At 44.4% G+C, this 15153-nt stretch overlaps 1 protein-coding gene across 1 annotated transcript; it reads right to left on the bottom strand.

Annotated features, from left to right (window-relative positions):
* Positions 1 to 275: 275 nt before the first annotated feature.
* On the bottom strand, positions 276 to 11036 carry lig4 (ligase IV, DNA, ATP-dependent). Its single transcript, XM_079263598.1, has 3 exons — positions 10937 to 11036; positions 4406 to 6476; positions 276 to 1317 (listed from the first exon to the last, which is right to left on the bottom strand). The coding sequence occupies exons 2-3, from the start codon at positions 6469 to 6471 to the stop codon at positions 651 to 653; spliced, it is 2733 nt and encodes a 910-aa protein (XP_079119724.1). The 5' UTR covers positions 6472 to 6476; positions 10937 to 11036; the 3' UTR covers positions 276 to 650.
* Positions 11037 to 15153: the final 4117 nt, after the last annotated feature.

The following is a 15153-nucleotide window of genomic DNA, read 5'->3' as shown; positions in this document are numbered from 1 at the left end:
AGGGAATCTACTTGCACGCTGATGACTCGGTTATATCCCAGTTTGCTTTCCACACGACGGTCCGAGGAGACAGATCACTGCGAAGTCACGTTGCGAGTCTGAGAAATGACACGTTGGCATAAATAACTGAATAAAAACTGAGTGAAGCAGAACTGAAAACAGATTTTTTATTTGCTTTTACAATCAGTAAAATCTTTTCATGACGACCACAGATGTGAGACAAAACGTTTCCAGTGTTTAATTTATTCCAGTCAGGATTCAGACGGACTCTGCTGCTCCTGCCGTCACGTCCGAGTCAGTGGTTCCCAACGCATCGAGAGCTTTCACCCCCCTCGTCCTGAAACCAGGCTTCACTTCGCTCCACTCCCAAGCTAAAACCCAAGTTAAGCTATGATTTATTGGCTTCCATGTGAATTAAACACCAAAATGATAAAAAACTGCAGCTCATGCACCTGAAATGGTCTCTGTGGACGTAGACTCCATTTCCAGGGTCCCTAGTTTGGTCTAACTCTTCCCGACTGATCCACATTTAGTTTTTACAGCAGCCTTGTGATTAAAAACCAGCAATAATCTTTAATAATTATTATTGTTTTTAAAATTCATTTAAAAAGCTTCCTTAGTGGTTTAATTAAAATATTCTCCTTCCTAGTTTAAGCTAAGTACTCCGTATCGTCCATTAGGTGTCCTGCTTTGATTGAATCCGTCACCCAGGCGTCTCTTACGATCTTAAACTTCTTCCCGAAGCGGCGCCTCAGCGTCTTCAGATCCAGCAGTCTGGTCTCGTCCTCGATGATGACGTGGGAAACGCCTTCCTCCAGCCGCTGCACCACCCTCCCTCCATGGTAGCGGAACTCCAGCGCCCTGATGCTCAGGCAGGTGGCGGCTGCGGCGCTCTTAGGGTCTCCGATGTCTGCGAACATGTCCACGTAAGCCGTGAAGGGTCTGAACATGCTGGTGTGAAGGTCGTCCCACCCGTAACGCTCCTCCACCTGCGACACGTTCACGGCCGCCGCCTCCGTGCTCCCGATGCGGCCGAACACCTCCCGTAGCTGCTGCCCGTCCGTGTCCACGAAGTAGCTGTCGCCGTAGCTGTCATACTCCTTGGCGAAGTGCTCCCTGGTGGGCGGGGACATGTGGATCATGTGGCGAGGTTGCCATGGCACCACTTCCTTCTGGTTCAGACACTCCAGCAGCCAGGAGGCCCAAACCACGTCGTGTTGGTTAGAAGAAACCAGATTCTTGACGCGCATGTTCTCCACGCCGGCAATCACACAGTAAGTGTCCCGTCCGGGGTTCTGAACGACGATCCCGCCACACCTGGACGTGGACACAAAACAGAGGCGTCACAAAGTGTGTTCTACAACGCCGTGTGTGGTCCTACTGAACACCTGCGAGGTTCGATGATTCTACCTGCAACGGCGTCGCCATGCACGAAGCTTCTGCACCTGCTACAGCGACAACATCTGGATCAGCAAACCTGCAGATCTCAGCAGCCCCACTTCCATCAGTGTTTTCCAGAATTAAAGCCATATTTCTAAAACTTCAGCAGAGTACAACTGCGATTTGCGTCGCCGTGTGCTGAGATCCCGTACGAAGCTTTCGCACCTGCTACAGTAGCGGCGTTTCCGTTACATTTTTTCGCAAAATAAAACCGATATTTCTAAGTTTCGTCAAACAACAGTTGTGATTTGCAGATGTTTCCATTGAACTGTGTTTCGTACACAATCCTCAGTTCTGTCAGCCGGACGAGATTTTACACGAATTGCAACTTATGCAAATTAGCCACATTGCGTTATTTTGAGATTTTCTACCTGCTGTGAAGAATTTGCTACAATTTTTCTAAGCTTTTCTTCTCTAAAACTCTGAAATTCCATTTGTTCCATACCGCGCCATTTTCACCGGAAATGAACCTGTCGCGACCCCCACGTCACGTTCGTGGACACACAAATGCAAAGAATGTTTTTCTATAACACTTTTGCGATAATTTCTATACCAAAATGTGGACAAATGTGGACAAATGTGACGGGAACATATTGTGGCGGGGACATACCGCGGCGTGGACATATTGTGGCGTGGACATACCGCGCCATGGACATATTGTGGCGGGGACATATTGTGGCAGGGACATACCGCGCCATGGACATATTGTGGCGGGGACATACCGTGGCGTGGACATACCGAGGCATGGACATACCACACCTTGGACATACCGCGCCGTGGACATACCGCGCCGTGGACATACCGAGGCGTGGACATACCGAGGCGTGGACATACCGCGCTGTGGACATAGCACCGGTTCCCAATGAAGAAAATAAAGGTTTGGTTTCAGATTTATCTAACTACGGGTGGGACTGAATGAAAAAATCTGTTTAATTTAAACTTTATATTTTACGCCTTCATTAGGACATAAAAAACTTCCTGTACTTCAGTCTATTTAGCAAAGAAGACATTTGTTATAAAATGTTTACTGTGTGGGACTATGATGGTATAAGAGGATTAACCAACTCCTACTTTACCGTTTTAATGCTCAACGCTGCGCGTCGTGTTCTAGACTCCGCCTTGTGCATTAAAACTGTGTAATGCACAGCTTTATTCAAGTATATTTTTTTTATTATTTCACTACTTATGCATATTTAAATTCCTCTATTAGGGATGTAAATCATAGGACGGAGTATAACGGCCACACAGAGGAGAAAAAATCCGGTGGATGTTTTTTTTTCTCCTTCCTTCTTTAGAGATAAACTCAAAATGTCAACAATAAAGTTGAAATGACGAGAAAAGAGACAAAATGACAAAGTAAAAAAGGTCGATGGCGCCCAGATGCCAGATACAACTGGGATTACGTAGTCTATCATGCGTTTTCCTGGTTTCCTGTTTTATTTTGTAGTTTTCCTTCCTTGTGCGTTTGGTTCAGCTTCCCACTTCCTGTTCTTTCGTTCACCTGGTTTCATTTGGTTCATTCCGTCCAGCTGTGTGTCGTTGTGTTCTCTGTCCCGCCTGGTTCCAGTCCTGCTTCACCACTTTGTTGCCGTTAGTTGTTCCTCCATGTTGTTCTTGTTCTCCTTTTGTGTAAACATCCTGCTTCCTGTGACGTCTGACCAGCGGTTGCGTCCTGCACCATTCACCTCGCCATGACCAGATGTGCACTGTCTTCACCTCAAGGTGAGTTCATGATGATGTCCCGCTTCTGTGTTATTATTCATGTTCTATTTAGGTTTTTGTTGTTTCCCTTGTCATTTCAACTTTATTCTCCTCATTTTGACTTTCTTGTCGACATTTCCAGTTTACTCTGTCTTGAAGGAAATCATCCTCCACACTGTCACCATAATATTCCATTGTGAAATCACCAGTTTATCAATACAATATCAATTTAATGGACAGAGATTTAGTGTTTGTCAATATCTCAAATTCATTATTAAATTTTCTGATTGATATGAAAGGATGTAAAAGCTAATTGATCTGTCATTCTTCATATTAAAATCACAAAACGCAACTAGAAATCATTAAAGTTTTTATTTCTGAACTGAATATTTAAATTAATTCATTTTAATTAAATAAATTTGTTCTCATAATGAAGACAGACTAGTAATAAATTAAATCAATGTGCCATGATTCTCAAAATACAACCATTTTCAGAATAAAAGCATGGTTTATAACCATTTTATCTTTTCATGTTTACATTTTGGCTCGATGTCATTGGCTCAATGACCACATGATTGATTATTGATGTACACCGGTGTATTGATATACCTCTATTGTCAATATTTTAACATTGTAGCGTACTTCTGTGTCTTATATTAATTTGTTTATTTGTTCGTTAATCTAAAACAGAGATCATCAATCCTGGTCGTTGAGGGCCGGTGTCCTGCAGGTTTTCCAAGTGACCCTGCTGCAAAACTCCTGTCTCAGACTCAGACGAGTTCTACTCATGTTTGCTAAATACACACTGATTTGAATCAGGTGTGTTGCAGCTGGGACACTTGGAAAACCTGCAGGACACCGGCCCTCGAGGACCAGGATTGGTGATCCCTGATCTAAAATATAAAGACCATCGCATCAGAAATGGAAATTAATTTGTCAGATAATCAACATTTTTCTGCATTTTCGAACAGCAACTTACCCAGTCTGTCACATTTATCGTATTATGATCAGTTTGGGAGACTATCACACTAAAATGGTTGTAATTTGTGAAGTATTTTTTACATTTTATGCATCTTTTATGAATGGTGAAATTTAAAATGGACACTTTGGTGCACCTAGGAAGAACTCGCAACATTTGATGAGTGAAACCTGTTGATGTGGGATGACCCGGTGTCAGATGCATAAAGGGAATCAATCACAACTGCTTCAATGTTAACGGGATTATAGGACTGATAAATGATCAATAATGATCCGACTAGAATACCTGGCCACGCCCTTTTCCAGCTCTGACTTGGGCTGATCTTCAGTCCCATTCAGAATGCAGAACTCCACGTCCTCAAACATGTCCGTCTCCTTGGAAACCCCGGTCAGGTCCTGGGGCTTGAAGTGGTCGATGATCCCGACAACCTTCTTCGGCTTGGCGGGCAGCTTCCGTTTCTTCCTCTGTGGTTCGTCGCCGTCAATGCGAAGGTGCCGCGAGGCCAGTTTCCCGGACGCCTTGCTGCGGAACTGATCCAGGTCGGCCAGAGTCATGCACTGGTGCCACTCCTTGTCGTCACGGATCTTCTCGATCCTGGGGAAACGCAGCGTGCAGTTGGTTTTATACATATCGCTCCCGACGATCTCGGCCGCCTTCACCTGGATGATGACGGAGTTGCAGGGTTCGATGTAGACTTCGGGTTTTTCCGTTCCACACAGGATGGAGGCCGGTGGGTCGTTCTTCCGATAGACCTTCCAGTGCTTGGCGAGCTTCAGGCCGAGGTCATACAGCTCTTTCATGGTGTAGCCTGAGCCGATGCGGCAGAGGGAGTGGAAGACTGACGGCTTCTCGCCAGGCTTTGGAGCTTCGGCAACAGCACATAAAAAATGGGACATCATCCCACCTCGTCTCCCTTTCCCCCAGTAGCCCCCAACGATCAGCAGGTCGAGTTCATCCATCAGGCCATCCACGTATTCTGGTTTTATCTTCAACCAACCCTCCCCCCGTTTGTCAGGTTTGTAAATGGACAAAGGGTCCTTCACCATGATGCCTTCCTCCCTGCTGTCGATGGCGTCGTTGAGGGCCCTAACCACCTCCTGCATCGTCCTGGCTTCAGCCTTCGGCACCAGATACATCCGTCCCTTCACTGGGGTAAAAACCGTCTGAAGAATCTCGTAGCGCTTCTTCAGCGTCTCTTTTCCAAGCTTCTGGTTGTTGACCAACAGCACGTCGAACACGCAGAAGCACGTCTGTAACTCTGAGTCGTCCATCAGCCTCTTGATGTCGAATTTGCTTCCTTTCTGCATGAAGGTTTCCGCCGTCGGGTTGTACGCCATCATCTCGCCGTCCAGAATGCAGCTGATGACGTTGCTTTTGAAAATGTTGTGGATGTACGGCGTCAGCGACCCTTCCAGCGGAGATCCACCGAACTGCTGCGTGTATTCAAAGGCGTTCCGGCTGAAGTATTTGTACACGTCCCCGTCTTTGTGGAGCTGAATGCGCTCCCCGTCTAGCTTGGTCTCGATGTAAAACGGGCTGTTTCCCATTTGCTTCTCAACGTTGCGAATGTTCGCAACGGCTGCCAACATCGGCTTAAAGGCCGAGAAAAGCCCAATGGAGACCTCGCTGAGAGACACGGAGGGGTTGTGGAGCTGCTGGCAGACCTTGTTCAGGTCGGTGTTGACGTTGTAGAGCTCGGCGGCATCCGGATGGAAGACCTGGAGAACGGTTTCCTTGCTGATGCCGAGCTTCATGTCCTTCAGGATCATTCTGATGAGCCACTTTTGCTCGAGAGCCGAGCTCTGGGTGATGAGGTGCAGCAGACTCTTCCTCACAAGATCCTTTTTTTTGCTGGCGTTGTTGATCGCGACAGAGTCCAGAAAGTCGTTCACCTCTTTGATGCTGAGGTTTCCTTGACTGGTGCATCGTTTCTTCAGCACAAAGTACGCCATGCCAGCGAAGTCCCCTGCTTCTCCTTGGGATGTTGTCGGCGTGCGGTAGTTCAGCAGCTTATTGGCCTCTGGGCCACTTTTCGGAAGGCCTAAAACGTCAATGTAGAGTTTAGCTAGCATGCTCTCTTTGATGCCGTATGCCATTCGCTCTCGTTCAAAAGGCGGGACGATGAGGCGCATTGCGGGATAGAAGGAGTCCGTAGTTTTGGGGTTGTCTTTGTGGAGAGCTGAGTGAAACTTCCGCCATGACTCGATAAAATCCCCAAGGATCTTGGATTTATCTGGACGGAGTTTAGACTTGTGGATTTTCTCCAAAGTGTTGCACAAGTGAAGGAAAGGGACCTGAGCGGCAACGCTCGCCACACTGGCAGCACCACCTTTAGAGCTTCCCTCCATCATGAAACCTGTCAGAAATGACAAAAATAAAACATCAGACTAAAAGTTTTCATTCTTGATAAAATAAAACCAAAGTCAGTCCTCAAACTGCTATCCTGCCGGTTTTCAAAGTTTCCCTGCTCCTACACACAAAACTCAAACTGAATGGACCAAACAGATGACATTCTGCACAATGACTCATAAAACTGAGTTTGTTGGAGCAGGGGAACATTGAAAACCTGAAGGATTGTGGGGCTTGAGGGCCAGAGCTGGACGGCTCATAGCTACAACCTAGCAAGCCCCAACCCATGCTCTGTAGCTCGTCTGTATTAAAGCTCTAGTAGGTAATGTTCAGAGACATGTTCCTCTGGGTGAAGCGGTTCCTCGTCCTGATAGTAGTCTATACATTCTGTAACCATGAACAATAAGAAATATAGTTAGACCCCTCAGTTTACTGTAAACCTGTAAAAACTCTGACCAATCCAAACGTTCCGACCAAAATGGAGTTGTTCATTTCTTATATGTCGTAAGCTTCTTCTCCCGGCTCTCCTCCTCCCCCTCCAGCAGCGCATACCTGATAGCCACACCCTGCATATAAACAGCAGGTTAGCATGAAAATACAAAGTAGTGAAGAAGAAACTCGGAAGGCAAACGTGGCTGAGCAATGCAGGAAGGATTTCCTGACCCGGCTCGGTTTATTTGCCTCCTCCTGCTAAACAGCCGAGAAAGAGAAAATCGTTGGTGGAAACAACTATGCACTAGAAAAACACTCGGAGCGCAAACCTCCGCCAAGGCCTTTAAAAAGTTCCTGGATCCAAACGGTGATCCAGATCACCACCAAAATTAAATCAGTTCTTCTTTTTCACATTTCCAATAAGTTCTGAAAATTTAAAAGAAGTCCATCCATAACTTTTTGAGTTTTCTTGAACACAAACAGATAAACGCCGGTAAAAACACAACCTCCTTGGCAAAGGTGAGAAAAAAGCCTCGGAACATGTGAGGAGCAAAACCAGAGGGGGAGGAGCCAAGACAAGGGGGAGGTGTCAATACATGAGGAGGAGCCAAGACAGGGGGAGGAGTCGGTACATGAGGAGGAGTCAGGGCAGGGGAGGAGCCAAGGCAGGAGGAGGAGCCAATACAGGGGACAGGGGAGGGGCCAATGCAAGGAGGAGGGGTCAATACATGAGGAGGAGCCAAGACAGGGGGAGGAGTCGGTACATGAGGAGGAGTCAGGGCAGGGGAGGAGCCAAGGCAGGAGGAGGAGCCAATACAGGGGACAGGGGGAGGGGCCAATGCAAGGAGGAGGGGTCAATACATGAGGAGGAGCCAAGACAGGGTGAGGAGTCAAGACAGGATGCTACATTCACATCTTGCTAGCTCCCCGACATTACCTACTCCAGCTTTACATAAACCCCACACAGTCACAATGAAAGGAATCTGTACATGTGCAATAACAGATAAAACATTGTTTTATATTAATATTAACAAAATAAAACCAGAAAACAAAACTTCATGCTTTCTTTTCAATGGGATGTATATTTACTAGCGAACAGACAAAATTACCACATTAAATATCACCTGCTTACATCTTTATTGTTAAATGAAATTAAAATAACCTTAACTGTCTTTGTACAGTAATAAAATCCAACATTTACTCCTTTCTGGTTTAAAACCCCAGTTGTCAAGCTTGGGCTCCCTCTAGTGGTACCTTGAAGAAACTTACAGTGTCAACATAAAAATAACATTTCCGGTTTGCAGCAACACATCTCCGTTTTATTTCCTTTTTAAAAAAACTAAACGTAGAAGAACTGCAGTGAAATCTGAGACTGGAGCCAACGTTGACTCTTTCCAGACGCTTACTGGTAAAAGTTTATCACTTATTAACCAGCTGGTTAACTTTTACATGGTTTATAAAGTTGGAAATTATTAGTTAGTATAAGAAATTCTTTCCCTTGCAGTCAGACAATATGACAACACGAGGGGTTAACCTTTGCTGCTGCCTGTAAACAATACATAATATTTCCATTTGGAGCTGACCTCTCTGCTGCCTGATGGAAAATAGCAGGTCTGTGGTGTTAAACGTGAATATCAGTCATAAAGTCTGAAATGTTCTGAGCTGGTACGTGAAATGAAATGTTTAAGCACTACTGGTTCCAAGAAATAAAAGGTAGATAATGATTAAGTTAATGATTGGTTGGAAGGCAACACAATCTAGTTATTCAATAAATAAAGATTTTAAGTATTAAAATAAGATACAATAAATAACTTTCATAACTCATTTAAAAGTTGATTTTTAAACCATAAATATTTCAACCAAATGTTGAGTGTACGTGTAAATACTAGATCAGGGGTGTCAAACTCAAATTCAAAGAGGGCCTAAATTAAAAAGAGGAGCAAAGTAGAGGGCCAAAGTCATTTTTTATTCAGAAAGAAAACGCTTAAAAAACTGAAATAAATATCAGGCCTCTATAGGACTGGGTAATATGGCCAAAAAATAAACTCTCCCATTTTTTAAAAAACAGATCCGATTCCGATTTTAATCGATTTTTTTTTTCCCTTTACTGTAAAAAAAAAAAAAAATCACAAATGTCAAAAATTATTCTTTTTCAAAAATGCTTTTATTGCAGTCAGCCTAGAAGTTTACCTGAATTTAAAGAGCAACTAAACAAGCTGTTAGACTAGATTATAAAAAGAGATGCAGGCGCTGCAAACATTATAAGAAACAACATGTTTGTATTTATTGTGTTTCCACTGTAAGATAGTTTTTAAGTTTTGATCATACATTTAAGAATAGACCTCCCTTCACTTGTGTAACTTTATTCTAAAATAAAAAACTGATAAACAAATAAATAAAAATGCCTCCTCTTGGAAGAAAAATAGTGATTCCTTTTAGAGTATTTTGACATTAAATAAAAAAAATAACATTTCCCACGTTGGCAATGAGGGAAAAAAAATGAACGTTTCTTTACACTTAACGTGTGTTCAAAGAAAATTGACCTCTTTGATACAAAATACTATTTGAAAAAAATCCCTGAATGTTGATTAAAGCTACATTTCTAACACACATGTATTATTACATTCTTGCTGTTTTTTGTTTAATTTACACATTTTTGGCAGAAAGACGAGCCTATCGACCGCATCTGGCTTCAGACCCCTGTGGCATGCGACCCCTCCCACACTGAAAACCCTGCGTTTCCATCACACCTAGAAACTTTGCAAAAACTAAACATCGCCATAAAAACTGCTGCTATAAAAGTTTTTACGATCTCGAGAGGTGGTTTTTCAGACATTTCAATACAGAACTATATTGCAAAAGTGTAATGGAAACACTTTTTTTGCGTTTACGTGTCTCCAGACGTGACGTGGGGGTCGTGACCAGGTAATTCCCGGTAAAGATGGTGTGGAATAAATGAGGGAGAAAAGCTTCGAAAATCTGAAGCAAATTCTCCGCAGCAAGTAGAAAACCTGAAAATAACGCTACGTTCCCACTTTGCATTAACCGCAATTACGAAACGTGATGCTAATGTGCTAAACATTGTTCAACGGAAACACCCGCAAATCACAACTGTTGTTGGTTGAAACGTACAAATGTTGTTTTTATTTTGCAAAAAAAAATATAATGGAAACGCAGACGGGGCGCTTGTTGTACGTTTCTAACTGCCATGTTGTGTTTATGTGTTTCTGTGGGAAACCAGCGGGAGTCTGACATCACTATAAGCTACGGAAGCCCAAAAGGTGCTGGTGGGGCAAAAAAATTCCCGATTTTCATAAAAATAAATCTTCATAAACAGCAAATTCGAATTATTCGATTAGATCGATTAATCGCCCAGCCCTAGGCCTCTATATATTCATTTTAATTGTAATTTAAATCTTGTCATTACAGGCCATCACGGCCAACAACAACAAAAATAAGTTATCTCTTCCAACTTTGAACAGGGCACTGTAATGGATTGGTGGGCCAGTAAGACATATTGGACATCATCTCGCGGACCGGATATGATTTTAGTGCGGACCAAAGTTGGCCCGCGGGCCTGAGTTTGACATGTATGATCTAGACTATCTGTTAATAGAACGGCCTCATAAAGGTGCAGATCAGCAGTCATGGACATGTTCCAGCTTACTCTTCTGCTCCTCTCTACTCCCAACTCTAAAAGTGGGAAATAAAATATTATATTAAAAGTTTAATAAAGCAGAATTCAGCATGAAGAGACAGAATCCAACTTTCTGTGAGGTTTTAGGTCTTAAAAGCGACCTAGTTTCTGTGAACCAGAATCTGAGTCCATAAAAGAAAAGCCACGTCAGATACCTGACAGAAATATTAACATAAATAAATTAATTAATATGTAATAATTAAATATTTTAGATGTTTAAGCCCAAACTGACCCTGGAAACATTTAGCTGATAAAACTTGTCGGTAAAACTTTAACTCAGTTCTGCAGAGAAACCATCTTAGTGACGTTTTAATGGGAATAAACCAGTTTGTTCTCACCCAGTTCATGTGATTCTCCTAACAAACCAGTTCATGTGATAATTTTCCTGACAGAGGAGAGAAAAGCTGCTCGTTTCTGCTGCATGAGGACACTTCCTGTAGGTCCGCAAACAAAGCGCTCCGCCGGAAACTACCAAGAAATTTACGTTCCTACAGGATGTGAATGTGGGATGGCACACAAACAAACAAACAAACACACACTAACTTTGTTATTTAAAAAAATCAGTTACCTTTTTCATTTTTAAGAATAAACCTCGTGTGTGTTATTCTTTATATATGTTAAATTATCACGTCCTGCTCTATCTATCTATCTATCTATCTATCTATTTATCTATCTATCTATCTATCTATCTATCTATCTATCTATCTATCTATCTATCAGTTATTTTCTTAGTTAAAGTGCATCGTTAACAGTTATATACATTTGTGTTTTGGATCAATGTCATTGGTTAATGGACCGTATGATCAGTATATTAATGTAGAAGTATTACTTACATCAGATGAGAACTACATTTTAATAGACCTTTGTGGTTAAATAAAGGTAAAATAAAGTAAAAATGTGGCTAAATATTTCATCACCTTACCTGGATTTTCTCTAAACTTTTTCATGTTTAAGTCCTTCATGAACAACAGGCTGTTCTTTATTAAGACGGTTAACTATAAAAACCAAAGTAAAAGAAGTGTCTGGAACATGAACTGACTTCTAAATGTTCTGGTTTTCACATGAAAAGTTATTGAGACATGATTCTTCTGAAATGCATATTTTTGCTCCTTTAACATCCTGCAGCACGGCATAATTGTTGATTTAATTATGTCTGTATTATAGTAGGTCATTTGGAAATATGAATGAATGAATAAATAAATAAAAGTGGAAATATCACCACATTTTGGTCAGTAAATTTAAATTAGTTGTAAATATTAAGTAAATTTGTGTTTGGCTGATGATGTTTAACAGATCCAGTCGGTGTTGAGAGATACTTAACCAGTCTGGTTTCTCAGATGCCTTCACAACAAGCGATGAGGCAGAACTTGTCAGGATGATGCTGCTGTGGGATGAGCAACACAAAGCTTCCCAGTAATATTCTCCTGCTGGGATTCACTCTGGTTCCGACTCTCTTGGTGGATCAGATGATTAAAATCCTCCAGAGCAGTAAGGGGAAAAAACAACACATATTTCTGACCTCAGAAATCCTTAACTTCTCTGACGCTTCATCATGAGATGCTGTTATACCTGTACTGACCAGCAGAGGGAGACCGTTTACATCCCATCACAGATCAGCTGCCAGTCAGAGATAAAAAAAAAAAAAAAAACTGAAAGCAAGGTGTTTTCCCTGTCAGGGAATCATGCATTTTCATTTCCCCCTGTTTTCTCGTGCAGCTGATCAAGTTGCACGTGTCATCATCTATGACTGTAACCTGTGCTGGTGTTTGTGTCAGGAAACACCGTTCCCGTTCCTCCAACTGTCCCTGCTGACGATCTACAGATAGACTGATGATTATCCATGAGTCCGTCCACATCCAGGTTCAAAGACTGATGGGAAAGATTAAATCAGCTCCTCATATTTTATTTCCAGGAGTATCAGGTCACATATGGCGAGTAAACCACGAAGAAGACGTGTGGTCAGCTGTGTGTGAAGTGGAAAGATGGGGAAGATCTCACCAGACTGGGATCATGAAGTTCATCTACTTCCACTGTGTGGACATATTTATATTGATATATAACATCCCTGGTGGGATATACACAGTTTTTCTTCAGGGGGGGGCATCGGGCGACCAGAGAGGAAACTGTTTCATCCAGAGTCTGTAGATCTGTCCGGTCTGACCCCCTTCAACAGGTCTGTTCCATGGGGGGCGGGGGGGTCCATGTCGGTGGGGATGTGGAGGCCCAAGAAGAAATCTGGCTGTCCTTTCGGACCCAGCCGTTGGGCCGTCCTTATCGCGGTGGGCCGTCCTTATCGCGGTGGGCCGTCCTTATCGCGGTGGGCCGTCCTTATCGCGGTGGACCGTCCTTATCGCGGTGGGCCGTCCTTATCGCGGTGGGCCGTCCTTATCGCGGTGGGTCGTCCTTATCGCGGTGGGCCGTCCTTATCGCGGTGGGCCGTCCTTATCGCGGTGGGTCGTCCTTATCGCGGTGGGTCGTCCTTATCGCGGTGGGCCGTCCTTATCGCGGTGGGTCGTCCTTATCGCGGTGGACCGTCCTTATCGCGGTGGACCGTCCTTATCGCGGTGGACCGTCCTTATCGCGGTGGACCGTCCTTATCGCGGTGGGCCGTCCTTATCGCGGTGGACCGTCCTTATCGCGGTGGGCCGTCCTTATCGCGGTGGGCCGTCCTTATCGCGGTGGGTCGTCCTTATCGCGGTGGGCCGTCCTTATCGCGGTGGGCCGTCCTTATCGCGGTGGGTCGTCCTTATCGCGGTGGGCCGTCCTTATCGCGGTGGGCCGTCCTTATCGCGGTGGGTCGTCCTTATCGCGGTGGGCCGTCCTTATCGCGGTGGACCGTCCTTATCGCGGTGGACCGTCCTTATCGCGGTGGACCGTCCTTATCGCGGTGGGCCGTCCTTATCGCGGTGGGCTGGCAGACTGTTGGGGACTCAGTTTGACGTACCAAGGTCTTTTTTTATGTCGGCTTCTTCATGGTCTGCCAAAGATAAAAATGCTCTTCATCTACTTTCAGGACCTTCTGTTTCTCTTTCTTTCTACATATCGTTTGTTCACCGTTCAGCTGCATAAGAAGCCATTGCGGCATCGTCATGGCGATGTACAGTAAAACGAAGCGATGAGAATAACTCCAACCCAGATAAAAACATGTAAACACGAAACAGCTTCATGATCAGCAGAACAACTGTCTGAATTCCTGGAATTCCTGGAATTCAGACAGTCCTGGAGTTCAGGCAGAAAAACATCAGGATGTGAGTTTTTCCAGGATGATGCAGCTCAGTTCACCTGATGGAAAATATTTGTTTGTTTGTTTACTTATTTTCTGAGGGCGGATGAGTAACGTTTCACACAAACATCTCTGCAGTCGAACTCAAACTATTCAGGCTTATTTAGTTTGATTTTCAGATATAAACACAAGCTCAACAGTTATTTGGTTTACTTATGAAGTAGAAGGAGAAAAAGGAGGAAACATCTTTTGCTTTCCTCTTCTTCCTGCTGCCAGCAGGGGGCGCTGTGCTCATGCAGGACCAGCTTGGCAGGGTTGTTTACCTTTCTGCTGCTGCAGTGGGAACTCTGGGAAATGTGTGGGGAGGGAGGAGCCTCGCTGGGAGCTGCTGCTCCTGAAATGAACCCTCTGTTTTCACGCATGCAGCTCAGAGCACAACAAAGCTGTGTACAGTACATGCAGCACATATGGAGGTGTGGGAGAAGCTGTGCAGGCTGAAGCTGTGCAGCAACGTGCCGCTCATGCAGCAGGGTTACATAAGCCCTGCTGGATGTGCGGCTGCACTGCAACCAGAGGCCACCTACGAGACAGTAAACAAGTGACGTCACTGCTTCCGTGGCACGCATGAGCTGGCAGAGGGGCTGGGAGGGAGGAGGATGGGAGGAACGTGAGCAGGGATGTTTCCAGTGTTCTGATGTAGGACTGAGGGAGGTTTTCATGGCGTAGCGTAGCTGGTGAGGAAGCGACGTGTCGTTCAGAGCGAGCTGTTGGCTGCAGAGACAGGCTGGAAACACTTCCTGCTCCCTGCTGGGGGATGACACATCCTGAAACGTGTTCACCCCGAAGCCTCACATCCATTATTTATGCTAATTGTTGTTTTCCTAAAGGACGCTAGTCTGGATTTCATGCACGTGGAAACTGGGCCAAACCTTCCTTCCTTGTATCTGCTGCATCCCAGACGTGTTTGTTTCTTACCGGAGCCAAACAAACGGGTTAAAAACAGTTTGGGTAGCATGTTTTCCTTCATGTCCCGCAGGCGGCCTCTCAGCTCGGACACAAACACCCCGTGGAAAGAAGGCAATAAAACCTTCCAAGCAAGAGGTTAATGAGTCCTTAATCACATCACCTTTGTATTTTCAGCCCTTCACACCCACTGCCAGGGTTTTGTACACAACAACATGGCACATCGTGGACTGATATAGATCCCGCCTTATCGTCACAGCATGATATTTTAAGGACTTTGGCATTAGGGCTTACGGTAGTTGTTCTGTTGCTGTTAACGGTGTCTGCATGAAGCCGAGGACGGCTTAGTAAAGCTTCCTACACCCAAAC

Source organism: Telmatherina bonti (genome assembly GCF_933228915.1).
Source record: "Telmatherina bonti genome assembly, chromosome: 24".
NCBI classification, from domain to species: Eukaryota; Metazoa; Chordata; class Actinopteri; order Atheriniformes; family Telmatherinidae; genus Telmatherina; species Telmatherina bonti.
Note: the sequence above shows the minus strand (reverse complement) of the source record. Positions and strands in the feature narration are given on the sequence as shown.